The 22,435-nt window shown below is 33.9% G+C and overlaps 1 protein-coding gene and 1 long non-coding RNA gene across 3 annotated transcripts; one reads left to right on the top strand and one right to left on the bottom strand.

Annotated features, from left to right (window-relative positions):
- Positions 1-1,815: 1,815 nt before the first annotated feature.
- Positions 1,816-22,062, top strand: LOC130641249 (protein lingerer-like). Of its 2 annotated transcripts, none has more exons than XM_057447981.1 (24): positions 1,816-1,889; positions 6,981-7,098; positions 8,557-8,640; positions 8,729-8,845; positions 9,139-9,337; positions 10,546-10,719; positions 11,020-11,077; positions 11,208-11,296; positions 11,402-11,449; positions 11,959-12,020; positions 12,097-12,230; positions 12,532-12,999; positions 13,108-13,390; positions 13,843-14,250; positions 14,402-14,588; positions 14,821-14,906; positions 15,694-15,750; positions 19,479-19,572; positions 19,940-19,999; positions 20,111-20,268; positions 20,498-20,564; positions 20,699-20,773; positions 20,898-20,959; positions 21,054-22,062. In XM_057447981.1, the coding sequence occupies exons 2-24, from the start codon at positions 7,030-7,032 to the stop codon at positions 21,315-21,317; spliced, it is 3,303 nt and encodes a 1,100-aa protein (XP_057303964.1). In that variant the 5' UTR covers positions 1,816-1,889; positions 6,981-7,029; the 3' UTR covers positions 21,318-22,062. The 2 variants fall into 2 exon arrangements, with proteins under 2 accessions (XP_057303964.1, XP_057303955.1); XM_057447972.1 differs by having other exon boundaries at positions 20,498-20,588.
- LOC130641287 (uncharacterized) lies at positions 16,004-18,387 on the bottom strand. The gene is made up of 2 exons (XR_008982443.1): positions 17,764-18,387; positions 16,004-17,154 (listed from the first exon to the last, which is right to left on the bottom strand). It is a non-coding gene; the product is annotated as an uncharacterized LOC130641287 (long non-coding RNA).
- Positions 22,063-22,435: the final 373 nt, after the last annotated feature.

The raw sequence follows: 22,435 nt of genomic DNA, 5'->3' as shown, positions 1-22,435 counted from the left end.
GAACTTCCGATAACCCGAACTTCCGATAACTCGAACTTCCGATAACCCGAACTTCCGATAACATGAACTTAATAACTCGTACTGTTTTTTTGTAAACACTTGCCATCATCGATCTACTCAGATGCTCAGTCATAGATCTTCAAAATCAGATCGAAAAGCTTCAACTGTTGTTGAAGGTACAACAGTTGAAGATGTCATTTCTGCAGATGAAATCGTGATAGGTACCGCCACCCTTAATATTAGATGAGGAGTTGATAGAAGTTGATAGAAGAGGCGGCGAATGTAGACAAAGTCATTTTATTTTTTAATGAACCAACCGTTTTGGCAGGAAGTTATACGGCGCATTAAGGTGGTACCCCTAGAAAAAAACTATATCGCAGAGGATTATCTTTTCTGAAGATACTTGATAAGGATATCGTAGTATGTGACGGTACGACAAAATTAAGACAAAATTTTCATTGATTAATTACCCGTTGGTAGGAGAAGTATAGGCAAAATATGACATTTTGCTGCTCGCCGCCTAACTAAATAACTGAGTAACATGCATTATCTCAAGCGCTTTTTTGGCCGCTTTGGTTCCTCAAGGATCACGTGTATGGATTTAGTGCAGCGCATCTTCGCAAGGCTAACTCGTCTTCCTAGAGAACCGATGCAGTATTTTTTGACGACAGAAAAGCTAAAACAGGGCGAAACAGGCAATATCTAGACAAAATAACTGAAAGACAAAACTTCGATCTGAACATCGGTTTCATTTAAACACTAGGTGGTACTATTGCCTGCATCCACAGAAGAAATTGTAAATCGTGGGTGCTTCGATCTTGAGATTTCTCGTTGTGGATTCCGAACTTAAACGGCAAAAAACTTGTTTAAAGATTACTTTGCGGACATTCTTGACTTGTGGATCGACAAATTGATGATGAGTAAACTCTTACGAGTTCACTTCTGAGGGTGCGTCGTTAAGACAGCTTTCTGAATGCTTGTGGAATACCACATTTTATATTCAGAACTATCATACATTGTCTTAGGAGGCCCTAAAGTATCATCTAGCTATTGCAAGGAATTAAACATCGACGGAGGGACAAGAAAGCTGTCTAAAAAAGCGAAAAATGATTGTTATGGGCGTAACTATGCATTTATATTTCCGCTTGGTTGGAAAAAGTGGCAGAATGCCCAATAAAACGTAAATTTGTCATGAGCACTACTTGCCACGGTATTCTAAGATGAATTTGCTGTCAGAAAACAGCTAAAAGACAATTCTTGAAATTTAGAAATTTTTCTAGGGGAACCACCTTAAAATGAATTATACCAATCCCATATGGAGGAGTATTTGCTATAGTTCTCCACTTGTGTGAAGAAAGTGCTCACGTTAAAATATAATTAAATATTTTCAATTGGCAAAGTTTGTAAATAGTGATTTTATAAAACCTAAATGAAACGTAAAAATCAATAAAAACAACTATTTTTGATTTATTTAGTTTTTTAAAAAGAATTTTAGCCTTGGAACTCCTTGTGAGCAAAAATCTGGCTTGGTACTGACGAAACAAACTGAACATCAAATAATAATGCAATTAATTTATTTGTTAAAATAATAGGTCTTAGTCCAACAGGGTAGTTTTGTTATCAACACTTAAAAACTTATACTTTATATACTAGACTGGTACCCTTCCGTGCGTCACCAGTCCTGGTAGTAAACACGGCGAGAAAAAAGAAGCCCATTTTAAATTTTTACGCCGTACAATAACACATTATCCGGAAAGTAAATTTTCCAGGTTCCCTTACTCGGGGGCCACGCGGGTATGCCCTGCAACAATTCTACTACAGGTCGCGGCAAACATGGTCACGTGACAAAATGCACATTTTGAGTTGGTTGTAGGAGAAGAGTTATCGAAGTAAGTGAAACGAAATTTGTTTATCGGATTGTGTAAATAACTCATTGATTCTTTTAAACTGATTTCAGTAAGTTAACACATTTATAAGGTTATTTGTTTCCAGTAGCACTATTTTTTTAATTCTAAGCTGGAAAAATGTATCAAATGTTTAGCTAGCTACCTAGCTATACTTTACGCAGCAAGATTTTATTACTTTAGCTACTGTTTCTGCTACATTAACAAGAAGCAAACGTTATAAGGCATGAGGTTGAATGAATTTGACCTAGGATGAATGAGTTAATAATTCTACTGACAGGATCCTTAAAAATTAAAGTCGTAGTGTATATTCGTACGCACTTTTGCCCATTTTTGCGTATGTATATGTTCATCCGCTATTCGTACGTAAAGTGCTTTGGGGTTAGGGTTAGGGTTACGATTCTTTTTCCTTTTTTCTACGTATGAATAGCGCTACGCACTATTAATACGCACTTTATGTCAAATTAAAATGCGTACGAATATACAGTTCCAATTAAAGTGACAAGAAAGCATTTGCTAGTTGTGTTTGTGTACGACCTTCTCTCTTCCATCCAGCTAAGAAAAAAATATAATATGGTTTTTCTCACATTTTCATTAGGTGAAGCAAGAATAAACTATTTTAAAAAGGTTGTACTTACTCCTTTAGGATCTTTAAGGGTCGACCCTGCCTTATTTATAAAATTCATAAGTTTAATGAGGTCATAAAATCATGAGGGTGTTTACTCATCAAAAATGCTGTGGGCTTAAGTGACATTTTTGGCTAAAAATTGTGCTTTTCATCTGAAACTTAGTATACTTTGGCTGACAAACAGACAACAAGTCTATATTATAATCTAAACTAATTGTTAACGCTTGGAATATCTACCGAAATCTGTACGTTGCGGCAAAGTTGATGAAAATATATTGTATTGATTAATAAGATTTTGTGTGTGGTTTGCATGACTCAATTTTGACGGACAGCCAGCAATGGCTATTATTTTAGAGATTACATTAGCTTAGAAAATTCACCTTTCATTTACGATATATTTGTGTCTCAATAACAAAAGCCCACATAATAAACCACACTTCCCAAAATAGATTAAACACACACTATCACAAGTAATTTTAAATAAAAAGTCTATTTTTTCTGTATCCTTGTGAACTAAATAGAGGCTGCTGTTTCAGCGTGGAGAACATGTACACAATGAGTTCCCACATTTCATTAAAAAAACATGTTACTTAGCACAAGTTTATTTTTTATGATTTTCTAAGTATATATGTTTTATTTTGGAGCCTAGTTACATTTATATAATAAGAAGAGAAATATTAAAATACTAATTGATCAGGCCCATGGAGAAATGCAGAAGGACAATAAAAAAATAGTTTGTATTAGGAGTTTTTTTGATGTCGGCAGCGCAGTTAAACTAAAATTGACAAAATTTACAGGTTGAAACACTGATTAAAATAATACATAGTATTGTGTGTTTTTGACGATTGGCTAAGGAGTTATAAGTGTTTAAAAATTTTACTGATATCAGCAAAGACCTGCCAAAACAAAAGATTTGTATACCTGCTGCCTTCATTGTATAGAACGCTGATCAAGAAATTGTATAGGATCATGTATCTTTGACAAACGAATGCAGAAATATTGGGGTTAAAAGGTTTTTGATGACGTCATCAACCTGTCCATTGGGTTCGGGAAACTTACTTAATTTGGTCCTAAAGGGTCCCTAGTTACCCATGCGGTAAAAAATGATTGACGTCACTATCTCTCTAAGTTATTTGGCTTCAAAGTTTTAAGTGCACTGTAATAGCTTAATTTAAATTAAAATATTGGTGTTAAAGTAGTGATATTGACGTTGCGCCATAACGTCAGAAAATTTAAAATTTAAGACGTAACACTTTTGGCTACGTCAAAGAAAATAAACACATCCACTTTGCCTGTTATAGGCAGACACGCACACACACACTCCATATTATTATAGAGATTATATTTAGAAATTTCCATTTTTCCCATAAAGGGGAAATTTGAAATCATTTTTAGCCTCCCCAGTTAGTGTTTGGGGTTCACACTATTTTTCTGTAGCACAAATGTAGCTTTTCTGTCTGTCCTAGAAAAACAATATTGAAATAGTTATCCCTTGAAATCAGTGTTGCTAGCAACATCAAATAGAAATCACGACTACTAGCCATTTATTGCCGTTTTTACAAAGTTATAAATAGATAGATCATAGCATGATAAGTCGCAGGGAGCTTATAATGGTGGATATCATTTTGGTTAAATTATATAATGTAAATGTGATGCTCTCTAGGAAAATCGACCACTTCTCTTTTCGTAATAAAAAATACGAAATACGGATTTTCGTATTTTTAAAAATACGCAAATCTATTTTAAAAAATATTAAATTCGTATTTCATACTTTTGAAAAATACGGAATACGAATTTCGTATTTTTAAAATGCGAAATACGAAATTCTTTTTTTAAAAGAATAGAAAATAGGAAATCCTATTTTTAAAGATAGAACGTATGAAATTCTACTTTTAAAAATAGAATTTCGTATTTTTAAAACTATTACATGTATCAAGTAAGTGGTTAAATAAATTGAATAGAAAAACTACTCAATTTAACAAGTTTGTTTTTAATAGGTTTTTATATTGGCTCAATGATTTCACAGGGATGTTTTCTCGGCATTTTAGAATGATGTACACCAACTTTAAAGCTTTGCAGGAAAGTTTTCTCATCATTTTAGAGGGATATACGGCAACTTTAAAGCTTTGTAAGAAAGTTTTCTTGTCATTTTAGAATGAAATAGGGCAACCTTAAAGCTTCGCAGGGACGTTTTCTCGTCATTTTAGAATGAAATATGGCAACTTTAGAGCTTTGCAGGAACGTGTTCTTGTTATTTTAGAATAATATACGACAACTTTGAAGCTTCGCAGGGATATTTTTTCATCATTTTAGGATGATATATAGCAACTTTAAAGCTTCACCGGGACGTTTTCTTGTCATTTTAGAAGGAAATAAGGAACTTAGAGCTTCGCAGGGACGTTTTTTCGTCCTTTTAGAATGAAATACGGCAGATTCTATTGTTTTAAAAATAGGAATTAAAAGTTGAAGCGGACAATTTTCCTAGAGAGCATCACAAATTTTAAAAAAAATGTATATCTCCCCACTATGTTCACAATAGCTTTTATCCCCTTTGCTTTTTGTACTGTGCACCACCCATCAAAGGCTGTCCAAAAAACAGGTAAAAAAGCCTTTCTAAACACATTAGCATTTGGCAATACAAATGTGTAAACAAACCAAGCAAGCAAATAAAATATCTGCATTTTTTTCTTGGCAAGAACAAATTTGAAATAGAAAGGCTGTAAAAAGACTTCACAATTATTTTACTCATTTTCTGCACTAGAACACACAAATTGCAAGTAAAGTCTTTTTTTTCACATAATATTTAAATGTGAAAGTATGACAATGAATTGCTTTTGACCTGGTGTTATATTTCATGCTGAAATGGTTTCTGTGTTGTGCGTTGATGCTCACGTTCCTTCATGTTTATGAAAAAAAATTTCTTTACTTTGTGCACAATAGTTATCACATTTCCACGAGCTTTAGGTAGCGTCAGAACTTTCACTGTTATTATTAACCTATTGTTTGATACATGAGCTACTTTTGCATATCAAAAACAATAGTTCATTTCTGGCAAAAGAACTTTAAATTAGGTCATGTAAACTTCGCGAAACTCAATGTTTTAATGACGCACGGTACAAAGAAAAAAACTGTGCAATGCTTTAAAATAGCTGTATTTCGTTATTAAATAATCAAAATTGCTTGTGTTGTTATTCAATTCAGTTGTGAAAGGTTTTTAAAAAGAAGACATGTGGTAAACACAGTCACCCACTGGAGTTAACGATCCCTGGCAGTTTATAACATGTATTCGAATAGAAAATGGCAATCATGTGTAATTTGATCGGTCACTGACTTCTTTGTTCTTTAAATTTTTAATGCAATGTAGCTTTATTGAGCGTCATATACATTAAAACCCCAGAATAATATCTTTTATGTTATCACTAATAAAAAATGTTCAGTCATTTGTCAAATCTGCTCTGTCATTAACGATGACTGACTGTTATTTCGGCCCCATAATGTGAAAACAAAGGCTTCCGCAAATCTTTTTGTTTTAGTTTGCAATTGATGATAACAATAGAAAGCATCTAAGTTATTGTGTAAAAAAAGATATATGCAAAGGTTCTTTATGTAGATATTAGGTCATTATGAGAGGTCGTAAAATTGTCATGTGTACGTGTAAAGTTACATTCAGTAAATGCGGTAGTATAGATTATATATAGAGTAATATGACCAGGTGTCAGATTCAGACGCAATGTTCAGATGAAAAGTCAAGTGGTATTATATATGTCAGGGAAAAGTCAGAAATATCAACAGTTTTATTAATAAGAAAAATCTCAAGAATGATTGCTCCTGGCCTATCTTTCTAAACTAATTCCATTTTTCAAAATATTGGCAACAGTTTAATTTTGTATGTGCTTTAAAGAATTTAGCATCATTTTTTACAGGCTGTTCTATAAAATGTATGTATTAATTTTACATTTTTAGTGTAATCCAAGCTTTGTTTGAGTGCCTGTAGCAACTCAAACTAGATGGAAAATGAGGAAAATGTCAGAATCTTAAGTTTAAATAGTCCAGAATATTTTCATTTTTAAAAAAATAATAATTGGAGGATTGCAATAATTCTTATCGTTTTAAATAGTATTGTATTATGGTGGTCTTGCTCAGATGGCTGTTATCAAATTTTAAAATTAGTCATTTTTTATGTAATTTAGCCTTTCTTTATCATTTTTTGTCAGTTCTAGTCGAAGATTTAAACTTCTATGAACCTAAGTTGAAGCTTTGTCAAGCTGACAATTGCCAACTGTTGACATAATTTAATGTTTGACACAAGTAAAAATTATTGGGATTTACCAGGGAATTATCGAGAATTTGTTTTCGAGCTTCGACTTGGAAACCAGTGATATGCATAATAATATACCATGACTGTCTGTATTTGTTATTGCATCTTATTAGTTATTTATTCTTTTTAGAATATTGTACATACATATTTGTAAATAGTGGTTGTGGCTTTGATAAAGTATGAAGGAGATAAAGTCTAAGACGATTACTGCATCAGACAGTAGTCATGTCTCACAGAAACACTCCAAGGTAAGTGTTGTACTTAACTTATAAATAAGAGGCTGCAAAAGGTTAAATGGTCCAGGACAGCCTGAAACTTGAACACTCCTGGTGGGATCAGTTCGAAGGTATAGAAAATGTACCTTTTATTTTAAAGAACATATAAGAGATGGCAGTTGTAGGTTAGCTTGTCTTAGTGAATCATTTTACAAAGAAAGTTTCAAAATGTGAATCTTTTTTTCCCATCAATCGTTTATTTCACCCATTTCTATAACAGTGCTTGATATAACGGCTGAAAAACGTTAAGTGACTGCCAAAATTGACATTTGCCTGTCAGGATACAAAAAACAGACGTTCAAATTGACCGGCAACTTAATTATGCCTCGCGAAATTCGGCCAACAAAAATAACACATTGTTTAACAAGAGCATAGCCATACGGCTAAGCATAACGTTTATGACCACTAAAACTCAAAGCCAATACCACCAAAAAATTGACTTGACCAGCCATTTTAAGTTCTTGGCGGGTACGATGACCGCGAGGGATTAAATTTTTATTTTAAGCTCTGTTATAATGGTTGTTGCAACAAAATAACCATAACAAAGGAATCAACGACAAGTGGCAGATGGTGCTCCCAAACTACAGCTACAAATCCAGCACTATCAGTTGCTGTTAGGCTTTGTCTCCACAATTGTTTCAAAAAATTGTTTCAATTTATAGAATATATTTGAAACGATCTCTATATAATTATGAACTGAAGTTATTTGAAATGATCTCTATATAATTATGAACTGAAGTTATTTGAAACGATCTCCATATAATTATGAACTGAAGTTACCAAAAAAGATTGTGTCAAATTTGTTTCTTTTCATTTCAAAATGGTTTCAAAGCATTTTGTTGGGTTAAAAAATCATTTCGTAATTGTTCCCTCCTCATTTCAAAAATTATAATTAATTCGTTTCCACATTTCATTAAAATTCGTTTCACTACAAATCGTTTCAACACTTCTAAGCACATAATTATCACACATCATCAATTTCTGAAGAAATTTAGCTATCAAACTATGGAAATATCTGCATTCTTCGTCACAAAAATAACAAAAGGAGATTGAGGAAAGATCATTATCGTTTCATTTCATATAAAATTAGAAACAATTGTGGAGACAGTCACTTAAACAGCTATTTCCCAATTGGAATTCATCACAAATTTTCCAACTATATTTACTCCAAAATATCTCATTAATACTTGGAATCACTTTGATAAAATTCCTATTTTGGATTTAACAGCCACTATTTTAAATTCCTGAATTGCACACTGACGCAGTGTTCATCTATCTCACTCTAGCACAAAAGTCATTTTTATGCCATTTATATTAAAATTTTGAAACTTATAGAAAGATATTTGAAATAAGGCAGAAATCTTATTTTTTGTATGGGTCTCTTAATTTTTTTTATAGCTATATTTTTTTCTTATTAAACATTTATTTCAGGCTACAGAGGAACAAATAAGGTATGCGAAACTGTCACAATCAAATCCAAAAGAAGAGGCAAAAGTGCAGGAAAAGATAAAAGAGGTTTCAATTTGTAGTTTTTTTGATAGTTCAGATAGTCTGATAGTAGGATGAGTTAATAAGTTCACATTTGTTGTTGTTGTTATTGTAGATACAAGAATTTACACGCAAACCTCCTGATATAATAATGATCGCGCTTCATGACAGTAACTATGATACCAATGTCACTATTCAAAATATTCTCGAGGGACGATACGATGATGATCAGGTGTTGTGTTGTTCTTAGCTTAATGTATATTTTATGTTATGTTTGCTTCAAGAGATTTTATTTTTCTTAACGAAAAGGCCTCAAATTTCCTCAAATTTATATAGTATGAAATACTCCAGTCATAATTAACAGCATTAATTTATGGAAACATGCAACTTTTACAAATTATACAAATACGTGTTACCTTTTTTGCTGTTTTTATTTAAGAAAAACACTAACTAATTGCCCCTTTTAGTACACTACCAGTGAGGTAAAGATTTTTATTGATAATGAATTTATTTCTTTTTATCTAGGGTGAATGGCAAACAACTAATAAGAAGGGCAAAAAGCCTGGAATAATACAGTCAACCACAACCTCTGGAAATCATCTTAATACCACTGAGCCGAATTTTAACCAGAACAACAATATAACTAATTCTGAAAGTCTGGAAGATCAAGACCAGAAACCATCAACAAAGCCTGTACGATCCTCTAGAGGTGGTAATTCCAGAGGTAGACAATTTGTTAGAATTTTTGTCTTAGAGTTGTGGTACGATGCTTGTTTATTCAAATCATGATTTTTCAGCAGTAAAAATGATGTTGAAAGCTATTTTAGAAGCTATTTTAAAAACTTCCTGTTTATATAAAAATTATTCCCTTAGGGACCTCAGCTATTTTAAAAAGTTTCTGTTTATATAAAAATTATTCCCTCCACAATCGTTGCACATTTTATATGAATGAAAACAATCATAATTGTTTTAAGATTGTATTTTTGTTTACGGATCGTTTTGGAAGCGATTTAAAAACATTTGGAAACGACTGTAATTAATTTAGTTTTTAAGTTCAAGAATGGTTGGATGTGGATGCAAGTAGGAAATGATTGGAAAACAATTTTGAAACTATTCTAAACGAATCTAAACAAAGTTGTAACAAATTCTAAAAAAAAATTGTTTTCCTTAAAGCAATTAAAAGCAATTAAAAATGGTGAATTATAAACTGAAACTATTTTTCACTTCAACAGATGAACAAAAATTTATGTAAGGTTAATTTCTTTGAATGGACTAGTAAAATTGCAAATAGTTTTGAAATTAACTGTAAGACCTTGTACGATCCTATTTCAATGATGTTAAAAACTGTGTTGAATTGACTATGTTGAAACGATCTGCGGGAATGTTTTTGCTTCCTACGATAACGTTAAGGACAATGTTTACACAATCTACAGTCATGTTCTTGCTTTATGTGATCCTGTTTTTCATGAAATTTAACCGTTGACATTGATCTTTTTGCTTTCTGCAATCTCATTTCGTTATTTTTGTGACAAATAATGCAGATTACTTAAATGTCCTTAGAAATCGCTGATGCGTGATAAACATTATAGACAAGAATAAAAACACTTTTATATATATATGCTTCAGCTTAAGAGATTTAAAATGCAGTGGAATTCTATATAAAAAAAGTAGCAAAAAAATACTTACCTGTTAAGCATACTGATGAGAATGATACTTTCCCATAAGGTGACATTGATAAAGCAACATAAAAAAGATATGTTAGAAGAGAGCATTTTCCAGTATCAAAAGTAGATAAATAACTTCACCGTGGAAAAGATTTTTAATTAAGATGACATAAAAAAAAAGATTTTTTGTGTTTTTTACGTTCAAAGCATACTGTATTCTTACACAAAAGAAGATTTTCTCTTAACACCATGTTTAATATGTTTCCAGGTCGTTCATCATCATCACGTAACTGGCGTAACGATGAAAAAACTCCTACAGATGAAAAGTTTGACCTTCCACACAATAGAGAAGGATCAAGAGAAAGAAACCGTTCCACAAATGATAGAGGGCGTGGTAGGGGTAGAGGAAGAGGTGTGAGAGGTGGTGCTGGAGTGGCGAGAGGTACTTTTTTGTGCAATTTCAATGTTTTGTTTATAAGGAACTTTGAAACTACTTTAATATGGGAGACTTGCGAGTAGAGAATTTCACAGCATAAAAAACAATTTTTAGTGCTTTCTACTTAGACAGCTTAATTATTTGGCAAAATTCTCAACTTCTATTTTAACTTTTATTGTATCAGCTCTACTTATGACGAGCTCTACTGAACTAGGTGATTTTGAATACAACAGCCACATAGTGTCGGTGATGATTATCTTAACAGACAATGTGTTGATAATTTTCCTGTTGTGAATTTTCTTTTAGGATCACGTGGTGGTCGAGGAGGAGGAGGCTTTGGATCAAGAGGAGGTGCAAATAGAGGGTATTGCTTTTTTTTATGACATCAGTCTCACAGTATCGCAAAATGCGTGTCTCTGCTAAAATTGTATGTGTCATTTATATTATTTTTGCTCCTACAGCAAACATTTTTTATTTCGATTAAATCATTTTAGATCCCGTCAACAACGGGGGACAAATAGAGGAGGATTTTCAAAACCAGGTGATCACAAAAAAATAGAAAATGGTGATATTGGGACTAGTGGTAAATCATTTCTTTCTTTACTACTTTTGATAAAGAAATTTCTCTCTGAAAATATTAAAAAAAATATGGTTGTTTTTGGAGTAAATGGTGTTTTTTAATGTTTAGAAGAATCTTGGGATGTCGAGGTTGAGACTGTAGATAAAAAAACAGAAGGTATGCCATGTGTGCTTCCAATATTGCTTAGGAAAAACAAAAGATATATAAATCTAAATATTTGAAGTTTTGGCAGTATGGACATAGTGTTAAGCTGCTACACATCTCAGGCCTGTCAGTAAGGAGAGAGTGATCGCTCTCGCTTATGCAAAGACTCGTCCAATTCTGAGAAATGAGAAACTAGCTAAGCCATTAATTGCTTCCCCAATTCCACAAAAAGTTTGTCTGACTGAGCATTATCAATTCATCTCACATGGATATCTTTCGTATTATTTGCAGTAAAAAATAACTAAAATAGATAAAAAAGATTTTGAAATAAAATATGTGTTTTTTAACTTATTTTTTTTATTCACCCAGTCTAAATTATTGCAAACTTGGGCAAGCGATTTATTGCTTGGGTGCTATTTTCTTATTGATAGGTTTGCCGTCTAAGGGAGTCTTTTACAATCCCTTTTATTATTAAACAATAATACATATTTGAATACATTTATATATTACATTCTATATAGATTGGGGGGAAGAAGCTGTTGCTGACTCCAACTGGTCCTCCAAGGGTAACTGGGGTGATGAGGTAAAATTTATGCTTTTCTTTTTTTAAAAATTGAAAAAAGGATTGATATGTCAACACATTAACTTTTCCTGCTTAGCCTGATGCTGGAACAGGGACAAGCCTGTTTTCAAACGATTTAAATTGGTCTCAGATGAATGGCAAGGAGTCTGCAAGTTGGGATGAACCAAGTAGCATTCCCAAAGATGACAAGGAAAAATATTTACCTGAAAAGTAAGTGTTTGAAAAATCAAATCAATTTTTTTCTGCTTTACTATTATCACTAGCCTAGAAATTCCATTTATTAGTTAGTTTGCAACTTGCATAAATGAGCTTTGTAACCCCACACTCTTTGACTTATACCTCGGCCTTATCTTTCTTTTGTTTTCCATGGTGAAAATGCACAATTTTAAATCGTTTGTTTGCCTAAGAACATTCAAAATTGCAACATTATTTTTAAAAAATTGTTTACATATGGTTTCATGAAAGTGAAATGACTTAAAAACATTACTTAATAACATCTTTTTGTATTTAGTGTTGATGCGGCAGTAATTCGGTCAGTTCCTACTTCATCAACATCTGGCGAAGTCACCTCGTACCAACCAACAAATGATTTAAGTCGATACATGAATGCAGCAAGCAATCAATTCCCATCAAGCCATCAGGAAGGTGGGTTAACCAGCAGTCTGAATGATCGAGCATTTCCTCTCCCGTCCAGTTCTGTGGCTTCCGATTCAGTCAATCGGACAGTTGCTTCAATGCCAATGATATCGGGAGTCACCGAAAGTCATAAGCTGGAACAGGAACAGTTAAAGCCGCAACGAATGAGCAAACCTCGAAAGTCTCAAAATAAGTTCTTTCAACTGCCCAAGCAACCTGTCGTCATGCCTCGTTCAGCACAAATGGTCAATGACATAAAAGATCAATTTGCTGGTCTAGAATTTGGCAGTGGACCAATAAGCCCGAGAAAAGTAGATGACAGCTCAGCTGTTGTTATGCCTAGGTATACTTTAAATTAATGGTGTTTCAATAAAGTTCTAATGTTTCACAATGAAAACTTGGCGTTAAATGTTTCTGTCGAAATTCACTTTTGTGCTTTTCTTCAATTTAGTTTAAGCAGTTCATCTGAAGTGACAAGCAGTAGAACAGAACTAACTGACGTATCTTCAAGACATGTCGTAGCTTCTTTGGAAAACGAGCCCTTACTAACTCAATCATCACAAGGATTACAATCGCAACCAGTGATTCCTTCATCGCCAGCCAAACTAGAACCTACAAGTACATTGTCAACTTCAAAGAGTGATATGCCGAAAACTCCACCAGGTTTTAAACCTCTAGAAAAGCAGGCAGTTCCACGTTATATGGGATCCCCCGGAAGGGGGATAAATCATATGGTAAGCTTTAAGATTTCTTTTCTATGTGTTTGTAATAGTCTCATAAACAAAGACCTTGTTATATTCCTCCTTAGAATGAGTTACTGCATCATGGCCAGTACTATTTTATATGATGCTTTACTTGTGATTTACTTTGGCTAATTTTAAATAGATTTTGCTCCATTATATTGTCATATTATTATCTAAATCAGGTAGTATTTGCACCGCGTTCTCAAACTGACAAACAGCTAACTTCTTGTAAACATCATCTGGATGTGTTACTAATATATTGCCCCAGACAGTGTGATGGATTTGTTTGTGGCTCATAGTTTTGGCGACCACAGAACTAAATCGACTCGATTTAAAAAAATACATTTTTTGCTTTACACTCGCCTTAATTATGCACAAAGTAGTTGCTTCAATTGCTGAATTATTTTTTGTTATTTTGTAATTTTGCAAACTTCTTATTTTAGGGGCCTGAACCTATTCCATTTCCTCCATCAACGTCTCATACATCTCCGACTAACTCATCTTCTTTGAATGTGTTTTCTCGTGGTGGTGGCTTGGGAACAAGTGTGAACGAACACCAGAATTTCCCAGACCAGCAGGTTTATGATGACAGAGAGCAGAACTTAAATGCTGAGAAAGTCTTGGCTGAGCAAAGGGCGTTAGCTGAAAAGCAATACTTTGCTGATCATCAAAGGGCGTTGTCCGAGCATCGTGAACGCGAAAGAATGATGGCTGATCAGAGGGCATTTGTGGAACAGAAATCATTGGCTCAACAAACGTTGTTATCTTCCAGTGACAACTCAAGGTCTCTAGATCTAACCGATATGAAAAACGGTTCCGATACGCGAACAGGCTTGAATGATTCTAGTGGAGTGAGTGGCTTTTTCTCTATTCTTGCTGTTGTTTTAATTTTCTAAATATACACAAGGAAAAGTGTGTATAACCTATAAGCTAGCAAGGAAGCACAAAATGTAGCGAAGTTTAGAAAAATTGTGGTGTCATTATTTCTTATTCTTTCTCAAGGATAATACGAAGCCGCCTAAGAACGATGTTAACTATCTATCGAATAAGCTACATGGGAATTCTGCGACGTCATCTCCATCAAGTCATCAATCGTCGTATGCGTCTAATTCAACAGTGTCAAATGAAATGTTGGGTCTAACAACTGCGACTGGAGTTCAAACGACAGCAAAAGCACAAAACTCTTCCAGTAAGTATTTTGTTTTGGTGCACACCAGGAGAGTTTGGATTTGATTACCACCACTAAAGTGTTCTCTAACTGCAGTGTTTGTAGTCTGCTCGAAGCAATTGTTAGATCAAAAGGGATCAAATTTTCTGTTACGTAAACCTCACTCCGATGAAAAGATCAAGTGGTGATAAAATTAATAACGAATATTTTTCGTTCCAGGCTATTAAAACATTCATTGCTTCTTCTTTTTTAGATAAAGTGACGGGTGCACCTCCTGGTGTTGTACCTCCCATGAATATGTATCCTGGTGTCCAACCTGGCATGATTCCAGCTTATCAGGTAAAAAATGTAATTCCGTCAAAGAGTTAACGTTAATTTTTAAAGAGACGTGTTCTTTTATCAAATTTTCACGGTGAAATATGCTAAGAAGTTCGTCAAAGAAATACCTACTGTGAAACTCTAAAGATTCTTTAAAGCCCCTAGTACTATCATGGTATGCAGAGGAGTCTTAGAACCCTTTCTCTATCATAGTATGCAGAGCGATCTTAGGTCTATTTTGCAGCAAGGAGATTCTTTTTGATTTTTTTTTGTGTAAGAGTATATACCACCCGGCTACATTTACCATAAAAAATTTAAAGAAGGGAAATTTGAGATAACGTTTACTTCAAAATAGATTTTTAGGCTGGGTAACTCAACGTTAGCTATTTCATTTTTATGTTTTCGAATTTTTTTGATATTAGTTGCCGGGAAAATTATCGGAAAACTCGCTATTGCGAAAGTAATTACTTTTTCAAAACACGATGTACGCTGATTTCTCTCTTCTGGTTTACTTGGGAACATACATATTTATGTGAATTTAAACTGCAGCAGTTTTATCTTATGTCTTCGACATAAACGTCCTTGAAAAAAACACGGAAATTAAGAAATATAATGTCATGGAATTTATTTTTTAACGAAATTTGGTTCGCAAGCCTTTTTTGCAGAGGTTAATTCCCTTTCCGATAATTACTTTTGTGGTTGCTATGTATTGCACGCTTAAAATTTGCAAAACTGCCTACCGTAGATCAAGTTTTATAAAAAATGAAAATAAAATTTGTGTTAGTATTTTTGAAATCTTCTTTTCCAGCACCAACCTATACATGGATACAACTATGAAGAAATGCTAATGCAAAGACAGCTCGTTGTAAGTGAAAAATATATCAAACAGGAAAATCCCTAATGTTAATTGTGTTGCTATGGCAACAGTAGGCGTATTATTATTATATTTTTTGGAGGGGAGGGGGGTAGTATTTTACAACCTATTGACCATGCTTCAGCAGGATTAGCTCCTTATAAAAGTAAACGTTAACCCCTACACTTAATTCAAGGATGAATGGTAGATACACCAAATTTCAAACTTAAATGATAGAACTACTGGTGTGTCAATTAAGAGAGAATTCTTTTCGCAAGAGTCATTTTTCTTCTTATAACATAAGTATCAATACAGGTTATTTACGATTTTTCTTTTGTTGCTGATAAATATGTAATGAAGCATATAGGATATTTTTGTCCCACAAAATGTGTCATATTCCATTTCTGTTCGCACCCGCTGTTTTCTTTTTTAATAATGGTACCTGCGGCTGTGTGCGCCGTAGTAACTTTTTTTTTGCTTGCTCAGCATCAGAATTAGTCATTGTTTATAACCGTGTTTTGATGGTTTTAGACGTGATCTGTTGCCGTGCAAAATACTAAATTATTGACGACGTGTAATCGCAGTGCATAATATGTCTGCATTGTTCAAATATTTACGAGGTATTCATGGTACTTGGAACCAGCCACATGATTCGTATCAAAACATAAACACCGCCTTTTTAACATACTATTTTAAAAACAAGATTTTAATGATATAAACAAGTGTACTGTTGTGTTCTCGGTCGCCGGTTGTTTTTGTAATTTTTTTTACGTCTTTATCATAACACGAAGCATTGTTCATCGTATTTATCATCGCTTCTGTTTTTAACGGATTGCCTGTTGTTTAATTATCACTATATTTCGCCTGAAAGACGTCTCCGATTTTCGCCAATAATAACCCGTAAACACGCGACCGTATGGCGTCTTCTATTTTTATCGATTCGTCGTTCGAATTGGATCGCGAAATGTTTTGAGCTCGATTTGTTTGTTCTCGATTGTTTGTGGTGTTACGGCGATTGCTTGCTTGTTGGTTCTGGTTGGTCGAGTTTATTGGATTACTGTTGTTGTTGCTTCTGTTGTTATTGTTGTTGTTGTTGTTGTTTCTACTATTTACATTGCTATTGTTATTTTGTTGTCGGTTGTTTCTTTGACTGTTGAATATCTGTGGTAAATTCACTTCATCGTTCTCCATAGTCAAGGACTCGAGGAAGTCTTTGATCTCCCTCGGAGTGATCATCTGTGACGCTCTTTGTTGCAATGATTCGCAGTATATGGTTCGCTTGCTCGAGATGTTTTTTAAATCACGCAGGAATGTCCGGTTTTTTTTTATATTAATTATGCATCCACTGCTCGTCTCTGATTCATCTGACTTTTATATTTTTGATTAGTTCACTTTTTTTTGCGAGGTTTATTGTAACTATGGTGAAAAACAAAATATGTATTGAGTGAGTTACATATAACACTGAATAAGTGGGTATTCTTTACAGAAAAACCCTATTTTGTTAAGTCATTTCCAGAGGTAAATTTTTTGCTGTGTTTTTTTGTTGTGAATAAAATACTGTGATTTGTGGTGAACTGTGAAAATGGCGGTAAAGGCTGTTTTCCTTTCAGGAACAGAACAGAACAGAACAGAAAGTTTTCTACTGGTAATTCATAATGTTGCACATATTTCAATTCAAAAAGTAAACACTTCGCAATTCCCACGAAATGAAATAATCCGATTGACTAAATAATTTTCTGCCCGTCGTTTCCGTACACAACGCAAGAAAAACGTGAACTTTGCTCGGAACGGAACGGACAAGAAAATTTTCTGTTCACGTGATGTAAACATTTTTAATACGCATGCTCAGATGTTCGTTCCGCCGAATATTTTGTTAAAGTTGAAAATAGCCATAATAGAAAAGCCATTGATTATCCAGTCTTTGTTCTGTTCTGTTACTTAAAATGTGAATTTTTTTAACACGCGTCTATTTTGGACTAAAATTATTGGCAAGGGGTCAGCTGGTTGTAAAAAATATGAACTCACCTTTTATCAAGTCCTCCACATCAAGTCCTTCCTTCTTTTCAATTTTTCGTTGCCCTTTTTAGTAACTGCTCGTTGATTTGGTAAAATTTTAAAACTGTCGGAAATTTGGGGAAAATTGCAGACGTCATTTAAATTTCGCACGTTTGGTGAATACCTTACATGCGTTCATCACATGCTTATTGGATATTCATATGATTAGACCATAACTTTTCCCGGGGGTCAATGTTTCTTGCGAAAAAAGTAATGATGAGATAAAATTAATTAGCGAGGAAAAAATCATTGTCAATAGACCTTTCCCGAATTTCCCAATTATGCCAAACTCAATTATAGAGGTCAATATTAAAAATGGTTCTTATCCCTAAGTTTCTTAGCAACAAGTAGAACAAATTACCTAATTTCGTAAATATTTCTTTTCGTTAAGTGACTTATTGCAAGCTAAAAGTTACGGTCAAACCCTTCATATAACTAAGCTTTCTAATTAGCCTCGTATTCAAAATAATTATTTTCTTCAAATCTAAATAAAATCCAACCAGATTATTATATTGCTCTTAAAACTTCAATTTTTTCATAATAATTTATTATTATTTCTGAATATCCTTATGTAAAGAGCACAGAACCATTATAAAATTTTGGATGACGTCATAATTATAATAATTTATGAAATTTTGGAAAGGTGTATTCGGCTGAGGCGTGTGTTTTTAAGATGTAACAATTTTTGTTGTTTTTTAATATAAAATTTATACCTGCTTATCCCATTCTTTTAACAATCTTACACCCCCTGATTTTCTCTAACAAATTAAAGAATTTGCTACAAGTGTCCTTATATAAATTCAAATTCATATGAATAAATAAAAGATATAAATTTATTCATTTCTAAAAAAATCAGGTGATGTATTTCATCAGGAGAGTCTTTAAATTTTGATGAAGTAGTGGTCTTCTTTGCTATAATAAACGAAGAAGGTTCGTTAATTTAACAATTTTAGTCAGTGACCGTATAAAAGTGTGAATTATGGACGAATTTGTTAAAGTTAATTCTTTGAGTTTTGTTTACCTCTTTTCATAGCAAGTGAAGAAGGATAGGTTAATTCTCCTTTTAAGTAGTTTTAACATAGACCTATTCTTTTGTCATCAGTGAAATCACTGCGCATCGTTCGATACATTGGACATCGGACATTGCATCATTTTGCTTTTAAAATAATAATCATCTCGATTTTCCCTAAAATTTCTCTTAGCAATTGCATCACTAGCAAGGAGTGGTAAAAATAAATAATAAATCGGATTCCATTACTTTTTTCCCGGTAGTTTTCGGGACACATATTTTTTAATCGGTCGCTTGTTAAAATGTTTAATTAAAAGCGTGGAGTTTAAAAATGTTTTTTCATATCTTTTATCTATTCTTTTTTATTTGCACACGAAAATTACCTCTCTCCACCATGCCTCACTCCCCCATACCCTCTCTTCACCCTCACCTCTTTTCACCCTCACCCAATGTATGTGCTAATAACGCACCCAAATTTAAAGAAGAAGCCGGATTTACATCTTGCTTTTCTAAACATCTGCACAGCCGTAACACCCACCATGGCTAAATATTGGAAAAAATAGGGAAACCCACTTGAAGTGAATGTGATATAGTGCACACGAGCAGACTGAAGCTATGATTTAGAAGTGCAATTTAAACTTGTCGTCAGTGGAGTTATGTGTACATCCTTGTTTAGTCTCCGTATGCTTACGATATGTCTGTGTTCCAAGCGGCTGCTGCTGCATCTGCTGGTGTGAATACGACACGAGAGGGCTTGCAGGCGTATCAAGGTAATTTTTTGTTTTTCAATTTTATGGCAAAATCGACACTTACCTGGAGAGGCTTTACGAATTTGTGGGATGCAGGAGAGAAATGTAGATCGTATTTCAAAACCTGTTTTGTCGATTACGCTTAAGTTTTTGCTTAATATTTTGAGAAAAATAGATCCCCAACGCACGAATGCTGTCAGGTCCTTCAGCAATGTTTAAACAAGAACACATGCTTGCGAAACCTCAGATAATTGGTTCCAGATAAATTGTTTTGTCACATGTATAGCTACAGCACATTCGAGTGTCTTCTATGGTGTATAAGACATGATAAACGTAATTAGAATCGTATACGGAACCAGTGAAATGAATTGTTTTGTTACATGTTTAGGTACAGATCCGAAATTCACACGCGGTACGGATGAATCGTCCCCTGTTAGTCTACAGCAAGGTTTGTAATCATTCAACTTTTATCATCCTTTTTGCGTTCAAACTCGTCTCTATATTTGGATTTAGCGACAGTATATCTTCATCATCTACGCATGTTTATTTTACTTTACAGGTAGTCATCATGTGGCTGCAGCAGCTGCACACCAACAGGCAGCTTACTTGAATGCTACTGGTCAAATACCATTTGGTTACACATATACATACCAACCTGGCGTTGTACCCACTGGTGGGGTTTACCCAACTTTTACTGCACCATCTGGCATGTACCAGGTATGGACCCCTATTTCAGTCCCAAGCTATACATTCAGTCGACTTCTGATATTTGATCGAGTACTAATATTAGAGGACAAATGTAACATAAAATTTAACATTCTGTCTGCATTATTTTTCTTGATAACGACATCGGGTACCTCAGTCTTTATGAACTTGGTAATCAATTTGTAATCTACGTTCATCTTGCATTACCCTGTATTCTCCATGTATTTTTTCCTTTTTCTAGGTACCACAGGGAAAGGGTGTTGGCGGTAACCAGTACCCGTCTCAATATCAAGGCCACGCCCAACAAGGTGTGTACAGCTCTAAATATTCAAGTAGGTTCTCTCTTTCTTTTGGTCATGTTAAAAATTAGAGCGTTCTCAGTTTGTATTGAAGTTGTAAATCAATCGAGTGTCGTAAGGAGGTTAAGTTGGATTGTTTTTAGGCTCTGTCAACCATGATTTTAATAAGGCGAGTTACCAAACAGGATTGTCTCAGCAAGGCAAAGTATCGCACAATGGTAAGTCCGTACAAAAAGGGATTTGCTTTGAAATTCTCTTTGTAGAAAACAAAGTAGTTTTTATTAAGTTGTAAAACTTAAGGTTAAAAGTTTAACTTTTAAGCTTCACTTTCTGTTTATTTAGCCACTAGTAGTCCAATTCAGGCAACGCCTCAACCATCCCAGCAATCTGCCTTTAAGACACAGGTATTATTACACCTACACTCTCGCTATAAAGTGCTGTTTTACTGTGCGTCCACGATGCCATCAGGATTAATGTTAAGAAATTTATCTTCTTTAGTACACCCAGGACAGCAAAGGATTTCTTGGTAACAGTCCCACTTCTGCAAACATTCACATGCACAACCAAGCACATTTGAGCAACATGAGTCATTACTTGTTGCAGCAACCTGTTGGAGCCACCCATATGGGTCACCCCCATCATCAGCAGCACGTGGACCCTGCCACCCACCGCAATCAAGTCCATCAGATGCAGTTTAATGCCAATCAGGCGAAGAGAGATTCCAAAGTGCCGTATCAGTCTTACTGGTCTGCCAACCGTTAGAAAAGATGTCCGTTGTGAAGACAAAATACGTATATGTTGGCTTAGGATAGCCGGTTTATTTCTGGCTGCAAGGAACTGTAAAATCTTTTTGAAAATTGTTAAAACTGCTTTCTCTGTATATCTGCTTTAGATTGAGTAAAAATTAAATACAAAAAATGCATGTACATGTTTTTCTCTGACAGATCTTTAAGTTTAAAAAAAAATAATGTATTAATGCTTGTAAAATTATTATACGTCACTTGTTGGTTTAAACGACGTCGTTATGTTATGACGTTAATTTGATGTCGTTTTTTTTCTTATATTTAATTTAGCTGCCTTGACATTTTTATTGATTTTGTTTCGTGTGACGACGTCAACAAATTCGATTTCGTCGGGAAATTGTTCGAAATTAATACGACTAATCTGACGCGTCATGTAGTAGTTCATCGTCGTTTTTAGCTTGGTATTTTGTTCAGTTTGTGTTTTTAGGATGTTGCGTTTCTCATTTTTTTCTCTCTCTCTGACTCATAAATTTCATGTTTAGATCTAGCAAGATTTTTTTACTTGTTTAAAAGTATAGGATATTGTTGAAGACATTTGAAAACTTAATTTATGAAAATGCGTTTACTTCTGTATCATATACGACACCGGCTTTAAATATTTGGACTTTTTTAGTACGAAAGAGAAACAAAATATGCATTCTATCGTAGTTTAGTAGCATTTGTAAAAAATCTGGTTAAAATACAAAAAAGATACACTTTCACAATTTTTTACTTATTAGCCTCTGCGAAGGAGAACGTAGGATTTTAAGCGAGAAGAGTAAAGGATGATTTATGTAAAACGCAGACCGTATGATTATTTGCGGGTTATTTGTGTCGACTGTGAGAAGTCTGCGAAAATGTTTAAAACTGAATTTTGTAGTTTGAACTTCTATTCATAATCTCATTTTCAATTTTCTTTACGTCTACATGTTTAAGCATAAAAAATAGTTTGTCATTTATAGTAAGAAAAGTCCCATTCTTTAGCGTAGTTGTTGACCAGAAGTGCGAATCAAAGCAACAAATTTCCAGGTTTCAAACAAGAGCAAATTTTCGTTTTTAATCAAGATTTTCACGACAAGTAAGACTGGTTTTAAGGAT

Source organism: Hydractinia symbiolongicarpus, chromosome 1 (assembly GCF_029227915.1).
Source record: "Hydractinia symbiolongicarpus strain clone_291-10 chromosome 1, HSymV2.1, whole genome shotgun sequence".
Classification (NCBI taxonomy): Eukaryota; Metazoa; Cnidaria; class Hydrozoa; order Anthoathecata; family Hydractiniidae; genus Hydractinia; species Hydractinia symbiolongicarpus.
This window is presented reverse-complemented; position numbering and strand designations above follow the sequence as displayed.

Coding starts and splice junctions, on each gene's coding strand:
- LOC130641249 (XM_057447972.1), top strand. CDS start 7,030: ATGAAGGAGATAAAGTCTAAGACGATTACTGCATCAGACAGTAGTCAT. Junction 9,338..10,545: donor TAGAGGTGGTAATTCCAGAG/GTAGACAATTTG, acceptor ATATGTTTCCAG/GTCGTTCATCATCATCACGT. Junction 20,774..20,897: donor AGGCAAAGTATCGCACAATG/GTAAGTCCGTAC, acceptor CTGTTTATTTAG/CCACTAGTAGTCCAATTCAG.